Consider the following 27,562-nt stretch of genomic DNA (forward strand, 5'->3'; position numbering starts at 1 on the left):
AAACTGCCTCCAGGAAAGGGGAAATCCACTCAGTGCAAAATTTAACCTATTTTCTTTACCAATGACACATTGGTTAATAAAGAGAGTCAGAGTGCTGGTTGATGCGGGTAAAATAAACTGGAGTAGTTGCAAAACATCTTCCTCAAATTCATAAATAGAAGATAACTTGAAATGTAAGGTCTTTCTATTATGAACATTGAGATTCAGAGGTAGTTAATGTGCCATTCATGTGTGCCATTTGTTTCAACATCCAGCGGAACGCTTCACATTGCCTTAGGTTCCTGTTGATGTAGAGTGCAGGTAAGCCATTTTTAAAAATTCATTCATGGGATGTGGGCATCGCTGGCTAGGCCAACATTTATTGCCCATCCCTAATTACCCTTGAGAAGGTGGTGTTCCCAAGCATCTGCTGCCCTTGCCCTTCTAGGAGGTAGAGGTCACAGGTTTGGAAGGTGCTGTCTAAGCAGCCTAGGTGAGTTCCTGCAGTGCATCTTGTAGATGGTACTCACTGCTGCTACTGTGCGTCAGTGGTGGAGGGAGTGAATGTTTGTGGATGTGGCGCCAATCAAGCGGGCTGTTTTGTCCTGAATGGTGTCAAGCTTCTTGACTGTTGTGGGAGCTGCGCTCATCTAGACAAATAGGGAGAATTCCATCACATTCCTGACTTGTGCCTTGTAGATGGTGGACAGGCTTTGGGGAGTCAGGAGGTAAGTTACTCATCGCAGAATTCCTAGCGTTTGCTTTGCTCTTACAGCCACAGTATCTATATGGCTAGTACAGTTCAGTTTCTGGTCAATGGTAACCCCCAGGATGTTGATAGTGGGGGATTCAGTGATGATAATGCCATTGAACGTCAAGGGGCGAAGGTTAGATTCTCTATTGTTGGAGATGGTCATTGCCTGGCACTTGTGTGGCGCAAGTGTTGCCACTTGTCAACCCAAGCCTGGATATTGTCCAGGTCTTGCTGCATTTGGACATGGACTGCTTCAGTACCTGAGGAGTCGTGAACATTGTGCAATCATCAGCGAACAACCCCACTTCTGACCTTACGATGGAAGCAAGGTCATTGATGAAGCAGCTGAAGATGGTTGGCCCAAGAACACTACCCTGAGGAACTCCTGCAGTGATGTTCTGGATCCGAGATGACTGACCTCCCAACAATCACAACCATCTTCTTTTCTGCTAGGTATGACTCCAACCAATGGAGAGTTTTCCCCCTGATCCCTATTGACTCCAGTTTTGCTAGGACTCCTTGATGCCACACTCGGTCAAATGCGGCCTTGATGTCAAGGGTAGTCACTCTCACTTCAATTGTGCAGTAACTGGTGCATTTCCCTTGGGTCCTGCACTTCACTAACCCCTTGTAATTATCCCTGGTTGTAATAGGAGCTGCGCTGCACTCTGGGAATTGTAGTCCTTCTGGTCTGCGCGTGTGCCAAGATCCTGTTTCGTCATCAGAGAGCGTCATATCATCGTCATTAATATGCACCGAAGCGGTTGCCAGACAGCTGTGGGAATATGGCGGATACTTTGAGTGTTGGGATTAATTTAGATGCTTTTGCTCACGCTATTAATGCTATCCAGCAGCTTCGCTCCAGTGTTACCCGCGTCTTTGACACTCTCAAGGATGGAATGAAGAACAAAGAGATTCTGGAGGGCGGGGAGAAATCCTTCATTAGCGACTTTCAGGAGAACCTTCATGCTGTCAACAAGGACCTGAAGTAAGTCGGGCGCTGAGAGTTTAAGACCAGAAGCTGAATTTCAAGCTACAGAGTGGGTCTTTCTCGGAATGAAGTGTTTCAGCTGCTCAGATTTACAGCTGTAGTTATGGATAAAATAAATTGGGGCTTGGGGATTTTGGTGCACACAGTCAGTAGTTGCATAAATCCTTCTCGCCTTTATAATGAAGAGATAAATTGAACTGTGGATGTGTCATCCTGTTGTGAACATTTGAGATCCAAAGGTAATTTCAGGAGCATGTCTCCATCCATCTGAGCTCTTTACTGTGGCTTAAGGTTATTGTTAGTCATGTCGTTAGGTTTTAGACTTGTAGAGCACTAATATGGGCTCTGACAGCATTCTGACAACCGTATTAGAGCCTTGGGCTCCAGAACTTGCTCTGCCTCCAGCTAAGCTGTTCCAGTTGCCCAGGTATGTCCTGCCCACAAAAAGTAAATCAAATTCAACCTGGCCAATTACTGCCCATCAGTCTATTCTCAATCAGCAGCCAAGTAATGAAAGGTGTCATTGATAGTGTTATCAAGCAGCACTTACACAGCAATACCTGCTCACTGACACTCGGTTTGGGTTCTGCCAGGACCACTCAGCACCTGAGCTCATTACATTCTTGGTCCAAACATGGACAAAAGAACCAGAATTCAGAGATGAGGTGAGAGTGACATCCTTGAGGTCAAGGCAGCATTTGACTGTGTGGCATTTAGGAGCCCTAGAATGAAATCAAGGGGAAAACTCTCCACTCTTTAGAGTCATACCTAGCACAAAGGAAGATAGTTGTGGTTATTGGAAGTCAGTCATCTCAGCCCTGGAACATCGCTGCAGAAGTTCCTCAGGGTAGTGTCCTGGGCCCAACCATCTTCGGCTGTTTCATCAATGATGTTACGACTGGGATGAGAGGAGTGCGCGAATTATCAAGCCCCACTAATCCGCAGGCTGTACCATTAATTTAAATGTTTAATTTTCTCACTGGAATGGCCAATTGTGTACCTATATCTCTAGTACCCAGAAGAAATGAGACTCTTACCAGGTTTCTTTCAAAAACTCGGAATGATTATTTTAAAACAAAACTTCTTTTAACAAGTTGCAAGTACTGGTTAACACACAATTGGAATCGGGAAGTATAACTGTCTATCTCTTCCTAAAGAATTCATCTGGTGCGTGCGTGTGTGTGCAGACAGACAGACAGACACACACACACACACACACACACACAGTCTCTCTGCAGAGATGGGCTTTGAAGGATGGGTGTTATAAAATAAGAGGATAAAGTCTGCAGGGTCTCGATGCTGTCGACTTGTTGTTCTCTTGTGTGCTGGTCCCAGTAGATGCCTGGAAGTTCTCACCAACTGGTCCAGCTTTGCAGGTCCAAATACAGACTGGTTACACTCTGATGAGCGTTTTCTCAGATGAGGTTGATAGTTACACATAATTTTAAGCAAGGTAAAGAGACAGAACCAGTCAAGGTAGCTTTCCTTTCTCAGCTTGTTCTTCACCAAGACTGATTCAAAACAAGCAGGTTCACAACTTCGCTTTTTTCCTCTTTCCCATCTGATTGCCTTTTTGTCTCCCAACTTTTCATTAAAGTTCTTTGCAGTTCAAAACAAACAAACAACTCCTCAAGTACCACATAGGTCAGGTGATGTCTTGGAAGAGGCCTGCTTATTTTCAGTTTGACCTTTTTAAAAAAAAAACTCTCAGGTTAGCATCCACATGACCAGATCATGCCAAATCCTTCCATTTTGTAAAAGAAAACTTTAGCCTTGAGAGGCATGGTTCTAATGACTTCTCATCCATCGTAAGGTCAGAAGTGTGGATGTTTGCTGATGATTGCACAGCATTCAGTGCCATTCATGACTTGTCAGATATTGAAGCAGTCTGTTAATTTGCGGCAAGACCTGGACAGCATTCAGACTTGGGCTAATAAGTGGCAAGTAACATTTGTGCCACACAAGTGCCAAGTAATGACCATCTCCAACAAGAGAGAATCCCCTTGGCATTCAATGGCATTACCATTGCTGAATCTCCCACTATCAGTATGCTGGGGATTACCATTGATCAGAAACTGAACTGGACCAGCAGTATAAATACTGTGGCTACAAGAGCAGGTTAAAGGCTCTAAAACAAGTAACTCACCTTCTGACTCTTCAAAGCCTATCCACCATCTACAAGGCACAAGTCAGGACTGTGATGGAATACTCTCCACTTTCCTAAATGAGTGCAACTCCAACAACACTCAAGGAGTTCAACACCATCCAGGGCAAGGCAAGCCGCTTGATTGGCACCCCATCCACCACCTTAAACATTCATTCCCTCCACCACTGATGCACAGTGAGAGCAGTGTGTACCATCTACAAGATGCACTGCAGTAACTCGCCGAGGCTCCTTTGGCAACACCTTCCAAACCTGTGATCTCCACCTCCTAGAAGGACAAGGGCAGCAGATGCAAGGGAACACCATCACCTGCAAGTTTCCCTCCAAGCGACACACCATCCTGACTTGAAACTATACTATAGCACTTGAAACTATAGCACCACTCCTTCATTGCTGCCAGATGAAAATCCTGGAACATCCTTCCTAACAGCACTGTGGGTGTACCTACAGCACATGGACTCCAGTAGTTCAAGAAAGTGGCTCAGCACCACCTTTGAGAGCAGTTAGGGATAGCCAATAAATGCTGACCTAGCCAGCGACACCTACGTCCTTTGAATTAATAAATTACAATATTTATATATATTGTCTCCTTTCTCTGTTGCTTCTAAAAATGCAACTGCTGTGTTGTGCTAATTTTGGGCACGAGGTATAGTGTGCTTAGCTACAAGCTTAGCGAGGCAATGGCGAAGAGGTATTGTCACTTGACTAGTAATCCAGAGAACCCAGGGTAATACCCTGGGGACCATGAATCCCACCATGGCAGATGGTGGAATTTGAATTCAATAAAAATCTGGAATTAAAAGTCTAATGATGATCATGAAACCATTGTCAATTGTTGTAAAAACCCATCTAGTTCAATAATGCCCCTTAGGGAAGGAAATATGCCGTCCTTACCGAGTCTGGCCTACAATGTGGTTGACTCTTAACTGCCCTCTGAAATGGCCTAGCAAGCCACTTGGTTGTATCAAACCCCCACAAAGTCTCAAAAAAGGAATGAAACCGGCAGACCACCTGGCATCAACCTAGGCACTGGAAAAGACAATGGCAAACTCAGCCCTGTCAACCCTGAAAAGTTCTCCTTACTAACATCTGGGGGCTAGTGCCATAATTGGGAGAGCTGTCTCATAGACTAGTCAAGCAACAGCCTGACATAGTCATTCTCATGGAATAATATTTTACAGATAATGTCCCAGACACCACCATCACCATCCCTGGGTATGTTCTGTCCCACCGGCAGGACAGACCCAGTAGAGGTGGCGGCACAGTGGTATACAGTCGGGAAGGAGTTGACCTGGGAGTCCTCAACATCCACTCTGGACCCCATGAAGTCTCATAGCATCAGGTCAAACGTGGGCAAGGAACCTCCTTTTGGTTACCAAAGCTGATGAATCAGTGCTCCTCCATGTTGAACACCACTTGGAGGAAGCACTGAGGGTGGCCAGGGTGCAGAATTTACTCTGGGTCGGGGCTGCAATGTCCATCACCTGGAGTGGCTCAGTGGCACCACTACTGACTGTGCTGGCCGAGTCCTGAAGGACATACTGGGTCTGTGGCAGATGGTGAGGGAACCAACAAGAGGCAAAACATACTTGATCTCATCATCACCAACCTGCCTGCCACAGATGCATCTGTCCATGACCGTATCAGTAGGAGTGACCACTGCACAGTCGTTGTGGAGATGACGTCCCCCCTTCACATTGAGGATACCCTCCCTCGTGCTGTGTGGCACTACCACCATGCTAAATGGGATGGATTTAGAACAGATCTAGCAACTCCAGACTGGGCATCCATGAGGCGTGTGGGCCATCAGCAGCAGCAGAATTGTACTCGACCACAATCTGCAATCTCATGGCCCGGCATATCCCCCACTCTATTACCATTAAGCCAACGGATCAACCCTGGTTCAATGAAAAGTGCAGGAGGGCATGCCAGGAATAGCACCAGGCACATCTAAAAATGAGGTGTCAACCTGGTGAAGCTATAACACAGGACTCCTTGCGTGCCAAAGAGCATAAGCAGCAAGTGATAGACAGAGCTAAATGATCCCACAATCAATGGATCAGATCTAAGCCCTGCAGTCCTGCCACATCCAGTCATGAATGATGATGGACAATTAAACAACTCACTGGAGGAGGAGGCTCCACAAATATCCCCATCCTCAATGACGGGGGAGCCCAGCACATCAGTGCAAAAGATAAGGCTGAAGCATTTGAAACAATTTTCAGCCAGAAGTGCCAAGTGGATGATTCATCTCGGCCTCCTCCGGAGGTCCCCAGCGTCACTGATGCCAGTCTTCAGCCAATTCGATTCACTCCACGTGATATCAAGAAATGGCTGAAGGCACTGGATAGTGCCAGCGCTATGGACCCTGACAACATTCCAGCAATAGTACTGAAGACTTGTGCCCCAGAACTTGCTGTGCCCCTAGCCAAGCTGTTCCAGTATAGCTACAACACTGGCAACTACCTGGCTATGTGGAAAATTGCCCAGGTATGCCCTGTACACAAAGCAGCACAAATCCAACCCGGCCAATTACAGACCCATCAGTCTACTCTTGATCATTAGTAAAATAATGGAAGAGGTCATCAACAGTGCTATCAAGCGGCACTTGCTTAACAATAACCTGCTCACTGTTGCCCAGTTTGTGTTCCACCAGGGCCACTCAGCTCCTGACTTAATTACAGCCTTGGTTCAAATATGGACAAAAGAGCTGAACTCCCAAGGTGAGGTGAGAGTGACTACCCTTGACATCAAGGCTGCATTTGACAGAGTGTGGCATTAAGGAGCAAAACTGGAGTCAGTGGGAATCAGGGGGAAATCTCTCCTCTGGCTGGAGTCATACCTAGCACAAAGGAAGATGGTTGTTGGAGGTCAGTCATCTCAGCTCTAGGACATCACTGCAGGAGTTCCTCAGGGTAGTGTTCTCCGGCCTTCCATCTTCAGCTGCTTCACCAATGACCTTCCATCACAAGGTCAAGTGGGGATGTTCGCTGATTGCACAATGTTCAGCAACATTCACGACTCCTCGGATACCGAAGCTGTCCATGTCTAAATGCAACAAGATCTGGACAATATCCAGGCTTGGGTTGATGAATGGCAGGTAACATTCGCGCCACACAAGTGGCGGGCAATGACCATCTCCAACCAGAGAGAATCTCACCATTGCCCCTTAATGTTCAATGGCATTACCATCACTGAATCCCCCACTATCAACATCCTGGGGGTTATCATTGACCAGAAACTGAACTGGACTAGCCATATAAATATTGTGGCTACAAGAACAGGTCAGAGGCTAGGAATCCTGTGATGAGTAACTCACCTCCTGACTCCCCAAAGCCTGTCCACCATCTGCAAGGCACAAGTCAGGAGTGTGATGGAATACTCCCCACTTGCCTGGATGTGTACAGTTCCCACAACACTCGAAGCTTGACACCGTCCAGGACAAAGTCTGCTTGATTGGCACCACATCCACAAACATTCATTCCCTCCACTACTGACACACAGAAGCAGCAGTGTGTACCATCTACAAGATGCACTGCAGGAATTCACCAAGACTCCTTAGTCAGCACCTTCCAAATCCACAACCACTGCTATCTAGAAGGACAAGGGCGGCAGATAGATGGGAACACCACCACCTGGAAGTTCCCCTACAAGTCACTCACCATCCTGACTTGCATATGTATCGCCATTCTTTCACTGTCACTGGGTCAAAATCCTGGAAATCCCTCCCTAACAGCACTGTGGGTGTACCTACACCACATGGACTGCAGCAGTTCACGAAGGCAGCTCACCACCACCTTCAAGAGCAACTAGGGATGGGCAATAAATGCTGGCCCAGCCAGCGAAGCCCAGATCCCATGAATGAATGAAAAAAGTAGCTACTTTGTATGGAAATTGCTTTCAATTTGTTTTACCTCTTTTGTACAATTGAAACTAACAATCCTAAACTTTAAGCAGTTTATGTATTAACAGCTTTGCAAATATATCTGTAGATTTCAGAATGAATGAAGGCCTGTATATTTCCTGAAGAAAAATGACAGACATGACTTTAGCATTGCTGGTTAAGTATTTAACAATAGAATTATGCACCAACAACCTGTGTGTGTATGTTTAGCTGGAACGGCAATGTGGATCATTCACTGCCAGTGTACTCTGGTAAGTCTACGTTTGCACTGATGCAAGCCTTATCCTCTGCTATGTTTCTTTGTGCCGATGCTGGTTTAGTCAAGTTGTTTGAATTGATTGTAGACCACTAAGTATCTTCTGATTCTCCCCCCCCCCCCTCACCTGCACAGATTTGTCACCATCTAAATTCTGGCTGCTAATTGAGAGAGATGTACCGAATTGTTTAATTCGGGGAGCTTTTTGCCCTTGGCAAGCAACCCGGGCAAATTTGCAGCTTAATCTGGGATATTGCAAGTTTGTTCATAGTCTTTGTAGTTTCCTAAATTGCTGTCTGTGATTGTTAACTCATGGACTTGACAGAAATATCTGAAGGAGTGTTTCATTCGGCCACTTCCCCTTGAACACAATGAGGTGTAACTTGAGATTTATTTGGTAGGTGATCTTGAATTGGTCCTCTGCAACATGGTGATGTGAGCTTTTACTTTATTAAACCTTCTGTTTATCCGTTTTCCAGCAGTTTACATCTTTTTCCAGATTTCTTTCAAGCTTGTGAAGTACTTTGCAGGTGACTGGAATATAGGGTAGAGGTAGGTGTGTAGGAGTTTCCTGGGTTGCAGAAGTAAAGCTCTTGGTGGAGATGGCTTAGATTTTGTACCATTTCTAGTTGAACCATGAAAACACCCAAGAATGTAATTATAGATTTTGTGCTTCAAAATTTGAATTGTCTGGAGGAAAGATTTAGTGGCAGATAGTACTAGGAGGAAGTATTGTTGGTGGCGGATAATGAGAGCAATTTGAAATGATGAATTAAGGAGTGTGTTGGCACAATATTAAAGGATGCTCTCGAGTATCATTTTCTCTACTTATATTGATGATAATACCCTTATGAAGCCCATATACATATCTATCTTTCTGTTTGATCAAGAGGAGCTTGGGTGAGTGTCACTTTTAAAGCCTTTCTTGTGTTAGTTTTGGTTTGAGGCTAATTGCAAAAATGTATGTTAGTGTAAAATCAGAGGAACATCAGACATTGGCTGTAAAGTGTTTTGCTATACCTTGAATGACATTATAAATGCATGTTCTTTCCTTTGTCTTGCCCATTGTTTCTTTCTTGACTGTAACGGTGCAGTCAGCATTTATTATGCCTTTTATACAAATTTTTAATGTTTCAAATCATTCTAACTCATCTCTAATTGACCAGGAAGTCCAGGTTAGGTTTGCTGCCTCAGCTGCATTAGCTAACCTCAGTTAGGATGACAATTGGGATTTAACAATGGCTTGAACTGTGAAAAGGGACATTAGAAAAGTTCTCAATTCTAATTCCTAGCAAGACAATTAACACTGCATTGAGTTTAAAATTATTAACCTTCATTACCCTGGTTTAATGGAAACAGTTGGAACACGTACCCTGTCTGTATTGACCAGAGGACCTATGTGAAATGGGTTTGTGGTTCTATTCTGATTTTAATTTGATTTCACAGCAGAAAATTGAACAGAATGTACATGTTTGTGCTAAATTGTTGGTCTCACAGGTGTCATAAAGGTGTTTTTTCTGAGAGCCATGTTGCTTTACATCTAATCCATGCTGTAGCTCGATAGTTCTCAAGCAGGGGTCTATATTCCTTAGGGGCTAACACATGTATCGAGGTCTGCTAGATATAGCATAAGTAAAATGCGGATCTTGTGCATCTGCCTATGGCTTTTGCTCTCACACTGAGTATTTACTGCACTTTCAAAACTACATTTTCTGTGTGTGTGTGGTGTGGGGGGTGGGGGGGGGGGGGGGGGGGGGGGGGGGGGAGGATTCCTGAAAGGAATCTGCCTTAAACAAACATCCGGTTGTGCAAAGTAGCATCATTGCACGTGGTAGAATGAACCAGTCAGCTTGGGGCTGTAAGATTTGAATGTGAAATGCCAGGAAAATAATAATTTTCATAATGTTATTGGAATTTTTTTGTAAGGTAGGAATAGGTGTGTGTGCGCATCTTAATTAAAGATAGCTGGTCTGAAGGCTTTGATGTATCAGAAGAGAAGCTAGGTTTCAAATATTAAATAGGTAAACAGGGCTGAAGTTTTATAATGTGAGGGGTAAAGGGAAAATTTGCATCTGCACATAAACCAGAGTAATGTGAATTTCAAGAAGAGATAGTGAAATGTTACACAGCCAGAAGAAGCCAGTGTGTTTATTTTTCCCAAAGCTTACTGATAAAATTGGTGCTAAGAAAGATTATTAGAAAAGTAGAGTTGAAAAGACATATTTGGACAATGGGATTTACATTAAAAAGGAAGAAACCTGTATAAAAGGAGATGAGGTTGTGTGTAAGAGAATGCATTCTAAGATCTAACGAGTGTGAAAAGCCTCCAGCTAAGCTTTATGTTGTTGTCTACACAAACTGAAGTGAAGAAAACTCACTTTGAATTCGACTGTTCAGGGTATTGTGTTACTTTGCCTGGGTCTTTTAAAATCTGTGTTTTATAGTTGCCTTAACGGAGATGTAAATGGGAGTTAGATCAACTAGGGGAGCTAGAAGTTACTATAGTGGTAATTTGTAAACCTATATGTGCTTAAAATCATTTTTTTTAAACTAAAGGTTTAATTTAGTTTTGTAAGAAACCTATAAGACTTAAGACTTGATGATCTTATTACTACTGAATTCAAGGCACGTATCTTGAAATAAATACAAATTGTAAAATAGTTAGGGCAGCTATTTCAAGTTTCCCTCTGGGATTTGAACAGCTCAGCATTTACCATCCATTGTGCCATAACAGTGAAGCGGGACAAGAAGTTTGGGTTGCGAAGAGATCCAAATGAGTGAATGAATTGAGTGTGCAAATGAGGTGGGTGACCCTGGGGCCTCATTGTCTTTCGGCTATTTTTCAGTTTCATGCCTCAGGGCTGCTGAGCTCTTCACACCTTTGTTTATGTTTTTGCTACTTTTTCCCCCCCTTCTTACCTGTTTGTCAATTGTGTCACATTGACTGTACAAGCTACCTTTTTGACCCATGTTCGGATACGGTGATGACTCCTGTTCACTTTAGTGTAAAAGGAAAAGGACCCTTTAGGCTTTTCTGAAACAAAATAATAGTTAAAGGGGGAGTTGTGTTATTCAGTATGGAATTGGGAACCAGCCGTTTGCTCAGCCTTTGTGGCCGATGGGTTACATTTTGTCTTCCCCATAACATACTATTGGGCAGATAAGGAGCCTCACACGGCAACACATCACTACTCCCCTCACCTAAACCACGATCTGGTGTCCAGCAACTAGTTTCATACTGAGTAAAACAAAAAAAAACAAATACATGTTTCATTGTATAATTTTTTTCACACAGATAAAGTTCTTGTGTTAAGCTACAGAGTCTGTGGAATTATTTTATAACACTGGAGGGATGACTTCGGAAACAAAAAGGTTGAGAACTCTTGCTGTAGTTGACCTAATAGTGCTTGCTGTTGAAACGAGACAAAATGTGGAAAGTATTGCATTATTTCAGTATGGATATCCAACCCAAAGTGTCTTGAACAATTTAACTGTTAAGCAGAGTCAGAAGATATGCTATTTCATAATAAGAGAAGTTAATAGCATGTGATTGTGAATGAATTTTATTAATGCAACAATGCCCTGTGTATCCATAGCAAAGAAGAAATTGACATTTGACAATTTGAGAACACCACCATATCCAAATATCAGTTGATTTAATTATCTTCTGGTTAATTTTGATTAGAAAAGGTTTAAATTATTTTTGAATGCATTTATTGAAATAAGAATGACTGTGTACATTTTGTATTGCAGAGCTTATGACTGATGGCTGCTGTTGCTTTTGATTTTCAGTGAGTTGGAACGTCTGAGTAACCTAGTCGGGCGACCATCAGAAAGTCACCCACTCCACAACAGTGGCTTATTGAGCCTTGATCCAGTGCAGGATAAAACCCCTCTGTACAGCCAGCTTTTGCAGGCATACAAGTGGTCCAACAAGGTAGGTGGCCTATCAATATTAATGCTTTTCTTTGGCAATTCTGTCACCAACTAGAATGCAACAGTGGCTGATCGCTATGAAATTCAAATTTAAACTTTTAAAAAAGGCATTTTTGAAAATCTTTATGCAAAATAGACTGTTTAAAGAGAGATGATTTTCAGTTAGGCTCTGCTTTCTGTTGATTAATTAAGCATTTCTTTTGTAAGTTGGTGTCTTTATAACTGTCTCCTTTACAGCAAAATCAATTGATGGAAAAAAATGCAATCAATCAGAAAGTAACCTTTTTAGCAGTCAGCTTCTTGTAATGGCAAAAAAAATTTGTAAATGTTTCTAATAGTTTGCTTTAACACTGCTTCATCATGAATTTTTAGATTTTTAGCCAAATTTAAGCTCAAGCCTAGCCAAAAAAAATGAGGAAATCTATCCGTGAATTGTGAAGAACTTGAATGTGTTTCCTTAGTAACTCTTATTAATATTTCTTTCTTCAGTGTTCAAAATTTGACTAATGATGGACTTTATTTTGGTCTTTATGATGCAGTTAGTCGAAGTAAAGGCTTGCAAATTATTAAATAAAGCAGTATAGTTTATCCAGCAGTGAATACAAGATGCCTGGGAGTGACAAGTAGATATTTTTTCCTCAGCAATCTGTTTAAAAAAAATTTAAGAAAATTAAAATTCCTTAAAAATATTTAAGAAAGAATCATCACCCAATGTGGGGCTCAAAACCATGACCCTGGGATTAACAGTCTCATTATCTAACAGCTGAGCTGTGTAGGAAATCCCTGGACTTGTCCAACTTGTTCACTTATTAAAACAATGGTTCACATTATCTGCTGGCTAAACTTGAAGACCGGATTAAAGAACTTCATCTAGCTGTTAAGGTTATTACTTGGCTCTGTGACTATGCACACAATAAACAAACTTGTTCAAATAAAGGCAGCCTTTTAAAGCAGGTGGCACTTGGTCTAAAGACAGGCCCACAAATGACCCCTCGTAAGTATTTCAAAATTTCTGTAACTCTTGCCACTTGCCAACTGGAAAGGCATCTGGAACAGTTGGATATGTGCCAGCAGCTTTGTAGGCGGAGTCGTGAACAACTGTTCCTGACACCTTTCTGGTCAATGGCAGGAGTTGGTGTTCATTAATACCTGGTTTCTAAACGGCACTTTGTACTGTCCTGTGTATTTCTTCATGTGGTTGTGTCAAATCACTGCTGTGAATTGCCTTGGGCCATCTTACTACATTACAGATGCTATATAAATGCAAGTTGTTGTGTATATAGAAAATGCTACATGGACCTTATTGAATTAAAAATGAGTTGAACTGAATGGAGGTAACAATTTATGATATGCCTGGTTGGGTTTCAGTTGTTCAATCATACCACAATGGATAATAGTTTTTCCAATTTGTAAATAATTGGTGTGTGAACTAAATGGATCCACCATGGGTACAGTAGTTGTGCAGAGTCATGTAATAAATTTTTGACAATTTGGTTTATTCTATTGCAGGGGTTAAGCCAGTATCAGAGAATGCAATTGTGCTCTGAGGGGAAAAATAAGTATTTACCTCCTCTATCTGTTGATCAAGGGAAAAAAAAAGCCTTCATGTAATTTTAAGCTCCTTCAAAGTGTTACAGATTTAGATTTTGTTGCACTAGTTTGTATTTTTGTGAATGGGAGAAGGAAGAGAAACGTTTGCAGTCCATTTGTTACTGAGGTATTGACATTGAAGTCTGCTAAATTGACTCTTCACAATTGTCAAAAACTCTTGTTAGAGCCCAGTCAATTTCAGCTGCATTTCCCACACAATTATTTTGTTAAAATCAATAGGACTTACTGTAGTCTAAGTAGCTCCTGCATTATGCATATGAGCTTAAACTTTAGTTCTGATGTGTGTCTTTGAAAAATCCATTTTTTTTTGATCTGAGTGTAATGTTTGTTTGAACCTCACTGAAGATGGAAGTTTAAAACAAAATCTGTACTGCTTGCCGTGTATCTTAGTTAATTGTGTAGCTTTTTTTTAAAAAAAAAGAAAATTGACTCTTGTGCTGCTCATATGGAGTTTGAGTATTTATTGTTATACAATGAAATTTTGCTACCCTGGCTCCTGATTTGCAGTGATTGAATCAGTTGGTATTCTGGAATTTTTGCAGTGGTTTGTAGATTGAATTTGATAACTGCCCATTTTTCTGTTTTTAAAAAAAATCAAGTGATTATTTTTCCTTCTGAATTTCAATATCTATTGCGTTTTTTTAAAATGGAGGGTACATAGGCAGACAATGGGTAATTTAGCAGTCGTGGAGAGAGGAAACTTCAGTTCTGTGGTTGCCCTCATACACCTGTTATGACATAGCAGTTGGTAAAGGCTGTTTAAATCCCAGAGAGAAACTTGGAACAACTGTTATAACCTATATTTTCAATTGGTATATTTGATATGCAGCACTGAATTCAGGAATAAAACTGCCAAGCCTTGAGGTATTTTTTTTTTATATATAAAATTAAAAATGTATTCGTTTACAAATTAAATGTTACTCACAATAAGAGGTTGTGGTGGAAGAATTAACCTAGGCTGGTGTTTTGGTTCAAGCTGGTTTTTCTTCAAGACAACCCCTCAGCACTACTGACTTCCAAGTAGCTTCCACACAAAAAAAGTGTTCCAGCTGTATCTTTTTATTCTATTTAGATGGGATCATCAATGCCCATCGCCCGTTTAACTAGCAGTTGGCTTTAACAAGGTGACTGCTATTTTGACAGATTCCCATCTTAAATTATAAAGGAACTTTTTAAAAAAAAACACACCTACATTCTATGGGCAAACTTTTCCCATATTGCCCCTTATCCTATATAAGTAAATCTACCTAATGCTTCTACCAAGGCTAGTGTTTCAGCAGATAAGGTGCTTTTCACTACCCTACATTTTCTTGGCCTCCCAAGCCAACGGGCAACATTTATTATTTTTTCCCACCAAGAATGTGATAAACCCTGCTGTGCTAAAGTATGCATCTGGAAGATTGGCATGTGAAGCATCACTAAAAATGACCAACCTCATCTTCTGGATCACCCAAGGCTGGAAACTTGAGCACATCTCAGAATTTAAATTTTTAAAAAAAATGTTGTATTTGCTCTCAGAACTTGCTGAACTGTAGCATGTTTCATCAAGGTACTCAGCTCCAACACATCACTAGCATCCAGCTTAGTCTGAGTGCACAACCAGTTCAACTGCCCAATCAAGCTTCTCAACTATTCAGTTTCTTCCTTGGTAGCAGGATCCTCTGAGGGTCTACCACAAATCATTGGGATATGATTAACATTTTCTAGATAAGATTGTTGATTCAATGTCACTCCTGACTTGCTCTGCTTAATGTCTAAACCTATGTATTTAAAAGGCCCCTGAAGCCTGATTTCCGACCTGGAATTTCTTCTTTATCTTCGATTACCCATTGTTCAAATTCTACAGAGTCTCCTCACAGGAAATCAACATGCATGATAAATATCCCAGCTAGTTTCTCCTTATGGTACCAGTAGAACATCGCAGGGCCTGCCGTTAACTGAATACAACCTGTTTTTAAACAGGACAGATCTCAGAAAAATACTAAACTCTGACACATCATTCAATCCATAAATACACATTCAATTTCCATAGCTTTCCTTCTACATCTCTGGCTTCTTTGGGTGGTTTCAAAAACTTTCCTTTGAAAAACTTTTCCCCAGTAAAAACACACCTTTAATATCAATCTCAGGAATAGGATGCCAAAATAGCTAAAAAAAATCTCCAAACTCACTTTCCCCACAGTAGGCACGTCCACTGACATCCTGATCTTAGTCTCTCTTCAAAGCCTCAGGCTACTAATCTCGCTTTGGCCTTATATGTGCCATCTGGGAGTACCTTTTCTGTACAGATCCATCTGAGATAAAGCTGGCTGTCCTGTCAGTTATTTCAGAATTCCTTCCAACTTTCTAACTCTGTTTGGCTTCCTTTATCAGCTTACTTTACAATTTATTAGCAGCTACTAGAATCTCAGTCATAAGGACTTCTACTTCTATTGAGATTGCTAGCTTGCTCTCAAGTCCTCCTTGTTAAGCTACGGCCTCTACTCTCATTCCTCTCCCTTTCTGGACTGCTACTATATGATAGTTCTCCCATGCGAATGGAACCCCGTTTGCAAGTCAGTCATTTTTTTTCTAGGGTCATGACCACTTTCTGGTCCACTGTCAGAACTCATACTACACTTTCTGGGTTTCCACATCTTTACCTTGGTTTACCAATCAATAGGTCTGGTCTCCTGTCCTTCATCCTGCCCATTTAGCCAATGTTTATATTTACCAGTGGCCTTTCCTGCTCTCCCTATGATGGTGGGATCGCTGCACACACTGGTCCCTTCTGGCATGTATGTTACCTTTGTTCCTACTTTGGGTAGTTGCCCTTTTGGATGGATAGAGTTATCCTGTACCTCAGTGTTACTTCGTTCATAGTCAGTCAATCAACCCTGTATCTGCCATCGTCTGCTCCTCATAACTAGCCAGTTTGTTTGTGAAGTGCATAGTGCCTCCTCACATTCTGTTCAGAACCTGTAAAGGTATAGTCAGTATCAATTAACCATGAAGAACGTACCTTAACAGTTTGATTAATATGTTGCACAATTACTACTTTCCCATCACTCCATATTACCTTGCCAGGTCCTTTCCACTCTTTCTGGCCTTGCCTTTTATAATATACCATGTCTGCTTGTCTAAACTGTATCTGATAGTCTTTTGCGGTGCTGTAGGGCCTGCCGAATTTTCTCTGAAACCTCAGTTTTAATGAAAGTTTTTCTGCCCGTATGCAAAACATTCAGATGAGCAGAAAAAGGTGGAGCTAATGCTAGTGCCTTTTAGATCAGGGGAGCATCCGACAACATCGAAAGTAACTTCGGATTTCTTCCATACACCAACTAGTAGGGACTGTACCCCCCAACCATTTGCAGAGAGTTCTTTGCACTGTCTGTGCTAGCGCCGTTTGCAATTTACAATCTGATTGATCAGCTAATATTTTATGTAACATGTCATCCATTACCACACTGTGAAAGAAACAAAGACCACTACTAAACAAGCTGCAGTGTGCTTAACTATGATGTTTAAATTTTTTGCACATATCTCGAAATTCCTCATTGGCGAATTCCCCACCATTATCTGTGAGGAGCTTTGTTGGTGTTCTTACCCATTTCTCCATGACCTTATCAACAATGGTCCTTTTGTTTTTACTATGCATCAGTGGATAGGCTAAATCTGGTTGCCATATCTATCCCAAACTTTCAAGTCCATTGCCACTGCATCATTAAATCCCTTGGTTAGTGGCAAGCTCATGACAGGACGCAATAGTGTCTTGCGATATTCAAGGCAAATTTCACTGAGTAGTGATTTGTTCAATGTCATCATATCCTTTAATCGACCACTCCCACATCTTGAAGTAGAGTCTTCAGTTTGTGGCGCTGGATATGCAAACTGGTTATGTAATTTCCAAATGATCTTTTTTGTCCACCAAATTCTTATTCTCAGCAGTTAACAAAACTTCATGAACTTTTTGATGAGAAATCTTTGGCTTCCTTAGTGGCAAGCAGTAATGGCCTGACCAAGTTAAACGTAGATCCATGTTTTTTCCAAACACGACTGCTCTATCATTCTTCATATCTAGCGTCATCTGCGCCTCCATCACAGATCGACTCAATAGCGGTATCGCACTAGAAACCACATTAGTACTGATAAACAGATGGATTCCTGCTATCTTACAAGGGAGGACCACCCGTTTGGATGATAATGTATGGTCATCTCTGAACCTGAAGCAGGTGGAGCTTTCATACTCCTTGATCTTCTACCGATCTGCCTCAGAGGCTCCAGGTAGCAGTCAAGCCAGTCCATGCTGTATACTGTAGAAGTGCAACCACTGTCCAGAACTGCACAGTTGAAGGAATCTACCATCAAGATACTCATCACTGGATTCAAACTCTGATCAATACAATTCCATCATGGCAGTCACCATTATTTTCAGTTTCGGATGAATCCATCTCGTGGGTCACTTCAAACACGATTTCTTCGCTGTGGACAGTTCATCACAATGATACTGGGAATCAGACTGAAAACACTGATTAACCATTCCCTGTGCATTTTTTAGGTTTAAACACGTAGTCACCATCCCAGACACCTTTTGTCCCGACTCTCAAATTGGCTAGGGCTACGACAATTTTCAGACCTCTTGTCATTAACTCCATCTTTGTATTGGGATCTTCATCTAATATTTGGTCAACCTCAAAATTCAGCCACCAGTGAATTCTCTATCCTTTGTTTCACAGCATAATTGTTTGCAATTTGCTAAAAAGTGGTAGGGAACGACTGTTTCCCCAGAAAGTTTTAGGGCAGCAGCTATTTGATCAAAGAGAGATTCTCTGCCCCGGAACTGAACCAGTTAGTACTAAGACTATCAACGTGGGAAATGCGAGCATAGTCCAGTAATTTAAATGCCAATTCCAGAATTTCAAATTCAAATCTCTATAGTCTCTTGTAGCATTTATCAAAAGCCATGATATATTCTTCCATGGACTGATCATCTGATTTCCTAAACCTATCAAAGGTCATCCAAACTTCATACATTTCCAATAACTCATCCTTTATGTAAAACTTTTCCAAAAATTGTAACAGAAGGATCAATCCCTCTTCATGTTCTAAATCATCCACTTTCCACTCTGAAAATACTTTACTCCTTATCTGACTTTTGGCTGGTAATAACACCAAAGCCATACCTTGCTTCCTCCAGGGTAAGTAAGTAACTCAGGTCCACATTTCAACTTCAGCCTTCCATTACTGATAAGGTTTAGAGTCAGAAAAAAATTGGTGGATTGCCAAAGCTTGCAATTTTGCACTGTCCTTCCTCCATTCTATAAAATTGTCAGCAACAGTACACTTCTTTTCCCTCAGATTGAGACAAAAATCTTCATATACAGCAATCAATCAGCAAAGCTTAAAGTTCATCCTCTGCTACCACATTACTAAAAATAAGAGGTTGTGGTGGAAGAATTAATTCAGGCTGGTTTATTTTCAAGACAACTCCTTAATGCTACTGACTTCCAAGTAGCTCCCACACAAAGTGTTCCAGCTGTATCTTTTTATTCTACTTAGATGGGATAATCAATGCCCATCACCTGTTTAACTAGCAATTGTCTTTAACAAGGTGATTGACATTAAACACATACACATGTCTACAAGTTACTACCATAAAAACTTTTAAACAAATCCCCAAATTAATCACTCCCAGGTAAATCTTCACCAAGGCAACAATAACCTATAGACTTTAAACAGACACCAGGCAAAGCACATTTGACCGTACAAATTCAAAATGAGGTTCTTTCCATTTGTTTCCTTTGCAGACACAGTCTTAGGCCTACAGCTGGTTAGATCTTAAGTGTCTCTGACCCACACACAAACTCCTTTCGGTTTATACCTAGCTTCCCCTTTGAATGTAAACTTTACCCCATTGTATTACTAGGTTTTTAAAATTTTACCTCTGCTAACAATAATCCTTTCATTCCACCAATTTTATTAGTAATATAAACACATTGCTTGGCGGCTCCCAGCTAGGTGTAAGATTTAACCCATTCTTTTGAATAGTTTATTTAAAAATGCAAATTGCACTTTACCTTTTAACTAATGCACATTTATCTAATTAATATCTCAAAACTACTATACATCAAAGCACCTAGACTGGCTGGCTTTAATCCAATTAAGCCCCACTCAGACACATGCATACGGACAGACGTACATAGACCTTATTATAAGCCGAATTTAAAAATAATTTCAAAGAACGTTATAGACATTAATATCTCTTCATGACACGCCATACCAGGATCTCCCTCTGACACAAGGTTAAATGTCAATTCCCCTTAGTATTCAAAGCAAATCTTCTATTTAATGATGAACTGTATAAATGGCAAGTGGGGGGGCAGAAATTACATTGCACCTCCACGGTTTATATATTTTCTGCCTGCCTGTGGTTCTACAGGAGCAGGGTAGATCTACAACTTTCTTGACTTGTCTGCATCCCCTCCCTCACTCATTGTCTCCCCACACAAACAGAATTTCTCTACATCATTTGTTTGGTCCAAGTGAAATTCCCAATTTGAGCTTCAGGTTGCAGGCAGAAAAGCAGACCTTTGTGAAAGAAACCCCTTGCAGATATTTTTAACATTTGGTAAGCAATTTTGGGGTGAGTTTCAAGGTGCTTTGTCACATTTGTATAACAAATTTTTGTTTTAAGTGTTTCTGGCTGAAAGGAAGAAAAGTAGAAGTGTGAAGAGATTATTTGGTTTTGTGGTATTTTGTTAGCCTTTAGGGGAAATATTAAAGAAATTTTCTGCTCGTTTTTCTGCTATTTCAATTTTTTTGGGTATTTTTACCAATTTCTCTGCTATTTCGGATTGTTTGTATTTTTATTCAATATTTTGATGAAAGCAATTTAGCGACAATTTACAAACGTTCATTTAAGTCAATCATGATTTGTTGCCCAAGACACCTTGAAGGCGTAATACCTTCGAGGCCTCATTTCAGGTGATTGCTTTTGAAAGGTACGGCACAGAAGACCCCACTGCATCCAAGGTTTTTTTGATTTAGATAGATTTAATTAGCATATTAAAATGATTGTTGTCTGCAGATTGCAGAAGACTGTCTTTTGATGGAGAATAGTTTTGATTTTAGAGAAGCGGACTAGAGAAGTTGTATGTTTTGTTGTGTCACCATTGTGACTGCTGAAGACAGTTTGTGGGTGAGGATTTTTCCCACTGTTTATTGAGCTGTGCTTGTGCAAGTATTGTCAGTTATGCTGAAAAAATAATTTATTGCTTCTTAAATCAGTTCTAAACTTTATATGCAACATTCCATCTCATTGCATTAAAAACTCCTAGGTCAGGTTTCATCAGTGGGCAAAAGCCATTTTATGCTGTGTCAACATTTACAGGGAGGACTGCTAACACCTGTGGGGTAGTGCTGCAATTGGCATTTAGTGTTACCTGCTTGTCACGGTAATGTTGAATGCAAAATCTGTTACTTTTCTGGCACGAGATTCGGCATGCAGTTCCAGTACAAAGGCAGTGGATGGCAGTGTAGAAAATGTGAACTTCACACAGGATTAGAATATATGTAACTTCTGACCACCTGCAAATTAAATAATGATGCCATTTCAGCTTTTTAGAATTCTATTTCATGTCATAAAGATTGACTTGTAAATTATCTGTTTATTGTGATCTCCAAAATTCTGAGCACAAAGCGGGATATTTTGTGTAACACCTTCCACGAGCTCCATGTTTTCACTTCATTGGTGAGAGGCCACTGCCCTGAGCCTTCCTGAAAGCAAATTACCAGCCAGTTCCAATTGAAGATCTCAAACGTAATCCCACTCTGACCCGAATACTTCTCATTTTGTTTTGCTTACCTGTGTGCAGCACTACAAGAGAACAGCTTAGCTTCTAAACTGAAAAATTCTCATCCTGCCAATTAATAGGCAATCAATGCATTTCTATCCTAATGCATTTGCCCAAAAAAGTAATTTAGATCTCTCAAAGTATTACATAAAACTATTGGTGGAGGGAGAATATGTGAAGAATTGCAAACCAGAATGAATGTGTAGATGTCAGGCTATCGTGCTAGCGTGTAACTGTCACCCTTAATCCTGTTTCCTTCCCTGTCCGTTTCACTGAGTTTCCCGATTGGGTTTTCACATTTACTTTCTGGCCAGCCCCTGCCTATTCATGGTTTTTCCAGGATTAGGAGATTGTTGCCAGCTGTCTGGTTCTGAATAATTATTAAAATATATTTGGCTTAATTTCAGTGTCTGAGATCTGGTTTTCATTGTGGTTATTCTGTGCACTGGAGAAGTGGAATGGTACAGTGGTAAATGAGAATTTCTAGGCATGTCGATGATCAACATGATGTCTGAAGCAGTACTGAGAAATGGACAAAACTACATCAAGTATTTTTGATTGAATTTCTTTCAATATATTTGAAGTGCTCTAATTACCATAACTCAGGCTTGGTGTTTATTTCTGAGCAGTAGTTATTTAACTTCTTAGTAGTTCTAAATTTTTTTCTTATTAATTAACATAGGCCCTGTAGCTGAGTCACAGAGAGCAGAGAGGTAAGGGCCAACACCAAATCTGAGCCTTGGTGTCTTAAAGCAAGCCTACTTTCATGACAGTTGGCAGGACTCATGTCAGTGAGAGCTGATCACCAACCATACGTTTTTCAATTGCTCATTACTTGTCTGAGGTTTGACAGCAAATCAGTGGTCTGTTTTAACAGGGGTTTGTGGGATATTATACCAGTCCATAATCTTGATTTCATCTGATGTCTATGTGTGAACTCACAACAGGGAACACTGGATAATAATCAGGAGTGGAAATCCTAGCTTTTGATTTGACTCTATTTCTAACCCACTCCTACGTGCGTCAAAAACTATGTTACAATTATGAGGTTTATAAGATTATGTTTTGGGACTGTGTCTTTAGTGTAAAATGAAGGTGTGCCGTGTGACCTGTTCTGAAGTCTGGCTGAAAATAAGCCTGGTTGGTTTGATTGTTAGAGATTAAAGGGGGCCCAGATTGTTACACTGGGAAGAAGGTGCAAGGTGTTCACATTTGGAGACAATAGCAGCAGCCTGTGTGGTAACAGTGAGTAGACTGTGGGTTGCCAAAGTCCCAGAAAAGTGTTAAGAAAGTTAGATTGTAAACAGCTGTGCTTTAAACTGCGCATTTACTTCCAAGATAAAAGAGAATTAGAGTCTAAAGAACAGCTTATCAGCATTTCTACATGGATACAGGGCCCTTGTGATTCACATCACTGTGGAAATAGGCTATGAGGGGAGGGGTTTCTAAGATATCCCTGAAACTCACAGAAAAGCTAGTCTGTCAAGATCCAAGAGAAAAAGCAGCTAGAGGCCAAAGATCTCTAAGGTTCACTGCACAGGAAAGCAGCTTAGATTGAAAAGACCAGATTATGAGGAGTTATAACGAGGCTTGAAGATTTGCCAAGCTTGCTCCTGAGGAAGAATCTCTGGGGTGAAAAATCCTCACTGTGAAAGATTGAGTTCCCAGACTGAGAAAGGAAAGGAATAGAAATAAAGCCTCGGGAGCTAAGGATCAATTTGGATTTGTTTCAAAGAATTGAATGGCTATTTAAAGGGAAGTGTAAAATATACCTAAGAAGTGTTTGTTTTTCAGCTGTGCTAGAAGTAAAAAAGGAAAGTTCTATTTAATGATTTAAAGTTTAAGGTGCCTACAAAGATAATGTTTAGTCTATGGTACTTTTAGTTTTTTGTTATGGTAAAAGTATTAAATCGTGATATCTTGATGAATTATCTTTTCAGCTCGAATTTCTTTTTAAAAGTTATCAGTCTCTACGGGGATCGTAACAGATCGTCCATCTCTGCTCTAGATGAGAACGGATAATTCTGCACCCAAGTGGGGTCAACTCATGTACCTTCAGGTGTCTGGGTCAGCTAAACTAGCTAATGCTCACTGAAACATTGGGGTGTCAAAATAATGATTTATAATTTCCCAATTTAGGTGGGTTAGGATCTAAGTAACAGCTTTGTTTTAAATATCTTGTACAAATGTTACTGGAGTATTTTCTTAATGAGGAAATGTCAGTATGTCCAGTTGTCCGTGACCTACTGAAGCTGATAGTCTGTGTTGAGCAATCTCTGCATTAGTTTGAGTTGAGAGGGACTGACTGGATACACGGACAGTTGCTGAAGAGAAGAGAGTAGGGGTGGGGGAGCATGAGACATGCAGGGAAGCTGTTGTTGGGCTGAAATGAAAGGTCGTTGTCACTCTTAACTACTTACTTCAGACTTGATGTTTGTTATAGCGATATGAGACCTACAGAGGATGTGCAAGTTATTTTCGGTGATGCTCTAAGGTAGAATAGGACAGTAGGAGCAGCAGGTCCAGAGCAAAATATCACTTCCATTTATGTTATGGATGTTGAGATTTGAAGTTGATAATTTAACTATTTGGACTTAGGCACTGTTCACAGCTTTTTTTGAAAAGAGTTTTAAATACTAGTGTGACCTTCTTGTTTGCAAAGTGGAAACAATGCATGTAGACATGTTCCATCTAGACAGTGCAAAAACAGCTGGAAATACCTATTTGTTTTTAAAGTCTCAATCAATGACTTGGGAAAGGTCTGCATAGGCTAGCTTTGCAAAGATGACTTATGGAAGCTAAGTACTCAACCTACACATGGTCCAAAAAGCTGCAGGAGCCATTTGCATTCCTTGTTGGCAGTGTTGTTTCTATACCAAACGCCATCTTCCAAGGTGGCTTCCTGCTTCAGAGAATAGGGATTGAAGGTATTTATTAAGACTAGTGAAAGGTGAGAAGTGGTGTTGCACAGGGATCAGTGCTGAAACTACTGCTATTCACAATTTACATAAACAATTGGACTCTTGAAATTACACTTTATGATTCCAAATTTGTGAAAGACCAATGCTAATAATTGCAAAAAGCTCTAGAGTCTATGGAGAAGGTGCAAAAAAGACTTCCAGGGATGGAAACTGAACCGAAGTTATAGTTGGGGTGCATAGCATATATGCATTTAAGGGGAAGTTCCATAGGTGCATAAGGGAGAAAGGAATAGCACATTATGCATGTGGGTTAGATGAAATAGAGACAGAGGGTGGGGGGGGGAAGCTTATGTAGAACATCAACACCAGCACAGACCATTTCAGCGGAGTGGCCTGTTTTTTGTGCTGTACATTCTATGTAATCCCCCTAGTGACGCCCATGCTACAATTTTTATGTTGCAGAAGTGGGGTAACTTGATGGCTAAACAACAACTTCAACCAACAGTGACACCTAATTGTCATGCGAAGTTGTGTTAGTGTGCTGAACTCTGATGAGTAGTTGCAGAATAAAGTCATTTTGGCCCACACACAGTACTTGAGACTGTTCCCTAAACTACGAACAGGTTTCAGTCAAAAGCAGAATTTAGAACAAAAGTAATCACTGCAACAAATATTATGCACACGCATACATTTTTGAGGTTTAAACTTAATACCTATTTTGTGCCTTTTAGCCTGTCATTTGAGACCGTTGTTGCCATCACAATTTATTCCTCCGACCAGCTTCAGCTGAGTTAACAACCGACCATTTGCTCCAAGCTGATAGCTGTTAATATTAATGTTCTAATTTTATTAAATTGATCTTCGCAATAACCTTGTTTCCAGGTCAGATGCCTGCTTCTTTTGGTATGTATTAATTTGTGTTGATGTTTGAAAGCACTTTGCACAGCAATGTCTTTAATTTTTAATTTCCAGCCCAGCACGCTTGCTTCGTACATATTTGATGAGCTGGGATAAGGGCATTTCCCCCTCTCTGATTGTTCACATGTTAGTGAACACATGAGTAAATGCATGAGCCTTGCTCAGAAATTATTCATGCGTGGTCTAAAGCTTCCTGTGTTCTTGAGCATTGAAATCGAGTTTATTGACTCAGCCCAGAAGGGGACATTTCAAGGGCACAAGTCTAATTTGGCTACACTTACTCCCATTGACAAGAACTGAGGTTCCTAAAAAGAAATTTAAGTCCTTCCACACAAGTATTTATTAGTGCTCAAGGATAGTAATATTAACCTGTGAAAGACCCTCTGTTTGGTTGTGCCTGGGGTAAAAGTTGTGTGGTTGTGGGGCTGGGGTGGCGCTGCAAATCTTTTATTTTGTGAAAGATGCTGATTGTCTGTATCCTCTGCGAAACCCCCTTAATTTTTGATATTGCTTTGTACATGTGATCCGCACCTATGGTAATCCAGTGTCTGATCATTACACTGGGCTGGGCTGCTAGATGTCCTCTCATATCAGACCTACTTCTGGTTGTGTCATTTGAATTCAACTGTATTGTAGCCCCAAGTTTGTTGATGATGCAGAAATAGTTAAGAAAGCAAGTTGTGAGGAGGATACAAGGAGTCTACGAAGAGATATAGAGAATAGTCATTTGGTAGTACAGTATTGCTGAAAAAAGACATGCCTAAGCTTTTCGTCTTGCACTCATCAGGACACTCACAAGAATACCAATATAAAGGGAAACCGACAATTTATACTGTAAGTGAAGAGAGTGCTGACTGGTTGGCAAGTGGTGTTGCCATGGAGAATGCACCACTGATGGTAACTGACAGTTAACTGCCAAGCATTGTTTGAAATTTAAACTAGGCAGCTCGACCCTGATTGGTCAAGGCATTGGCCCTGACGAATGAGCCAGTGAATGGCTGTCACTTATTTTGTTTAGCTGAAACAGGTGCAATTTATGTTCATGTTCTTTTTCTCTGCAAAGAATAGAGCCCTGTGTATTAATATATGTAGCTTGCAGTACACGCAAATCCGCCACACTGCGAGCCCGACCGATGATCTTAAATTGGCTGTGAGCGTAATTCTAAGATTGTCAACTTAAGATCGTCTGTCAAGCTCACAGTGTGGCGGATTTGTGTGTACTGGAAGCTACATATATTAATACATAGGGCTCTGTTCTTTGCAGACAGAAAGAACATGTACACACACTGAGTCTGTTTCAGCTAAACAAAATAAGTGGCAGCCATTTGCTGACTCATTCTTCAGGGAAATGCCTTGACCAATCGGGGTCAAGCAGCCTTGTTTAAATTTTAAACAATGCTTGGCAGTTAGCTGTCAGTTACCATCAGTGGTGTGTTCTCCATGGCAATGCTACTTGCCAACCAGTCAGCATTCTCTTCACTTAACAGTATAAATTGCTGTTTCCCCCTTATATTGGTATTCTTGCAAGTATCCCGATGTGCAAGACTAAAAGCTTAGACATGTCTCTTTTTTATCAGATATAGAGAATCACAGAAAAGTTAGTATTCAGGTACAACAAGTAATTAGGAAGGCAAATTGAATGTTGAGGGGAATGGAATGTAAAAGTAAGAAAGCCCTTGCTACAACTGCACAGGGCATTGGCGAGGCCACATTTGAGAGTATTATGTACAGTTTTGGTCTCCTTACTTAAGGAAGGATTTACTTGCACTGGAAGCAGCTCAGAAAAGGTTCACTAGGCTGATTCCTGAGATGAAGGGATTGTTTTATGGGGAAATGTTAGGCCTATACTCATTGAAGTTGAGGAGAATGAGAGGTGACCTTATTGTAACCTATAAGATTCTGATGGGGTAGATGCTGAGAGGATGTCTCCCCTTGTGGGAGAGACTAGAACTAAGGGGCACAGATTAAAAATAAGGGGTCTCCCGTTTAAGATGGAGGAATTTCTTCTCTTGAGCACCATTAGCCTTTGGAATTCTCTTCTACAGAGAGCAGTGGAGGCCGGGTTATTGAATATATTTGAGGTTGAGTTAGACAGATTTTTGATCAACAAGGGGTCAGGTGTTATGGGGAGCATGCAGGAAAGTGGAATTAAGGCCACAATCGGATAAGCCATGATCTTATTGACTGATGGAGTTGGCTTGAGAGGCAGAATGACCTACGCCTGCTTCTATTTCTTATGACTTTATTTTGTGGTCCCTGAATCGCACTTAACTTTTAATAATGGAGTAGCCTTTGT

General features: G+C 40.9%; 1 protein-coding gene across 1 annotated transcript in view; it reads left to right on the forward strand.

The window, feature by feature from the left end:
• The first annotated feature begins 1,478 nt into the window (after positions 1-1,478).
• med27 (mediator complex subunit 27) overlaps positions 1,479-27,562 on the forward strand; it is a 305,523-nt gene continuing 279,439 nt past the window's right edge. Inside the window, exons 1-2 of the mRNA XM_078550004.1 lie at positions 1,479-1,721; positions 11,841-11,985. Of these exons, the coding sequence (XP_078406130.1) occupies positions 1,519-1,721; positions 11,841-11,985 (348 nt within the window). The 5' untranslated portion in view covers positions 1,479-1,518. The remainder of the gene's footprint in view (positions 1,722-11,840; positions 11,986-27,562) is intronic.

Source organism: Cetorhinus maximus, chromosome 10 (assembly GCF_964194155.1).
Source record: "Cetorhinus maximus chromosome 10, sCetMax3.hap1.1, whole genome shotgun sequence".
In the NCBI taxonomy this organism is placed as follows: Eukaryota; Metazoa; Chordata; class Chondrichthyes; order Lamniformes; family Cetorhinidae; genus Cetorhinus; species Cetorhinus maximus.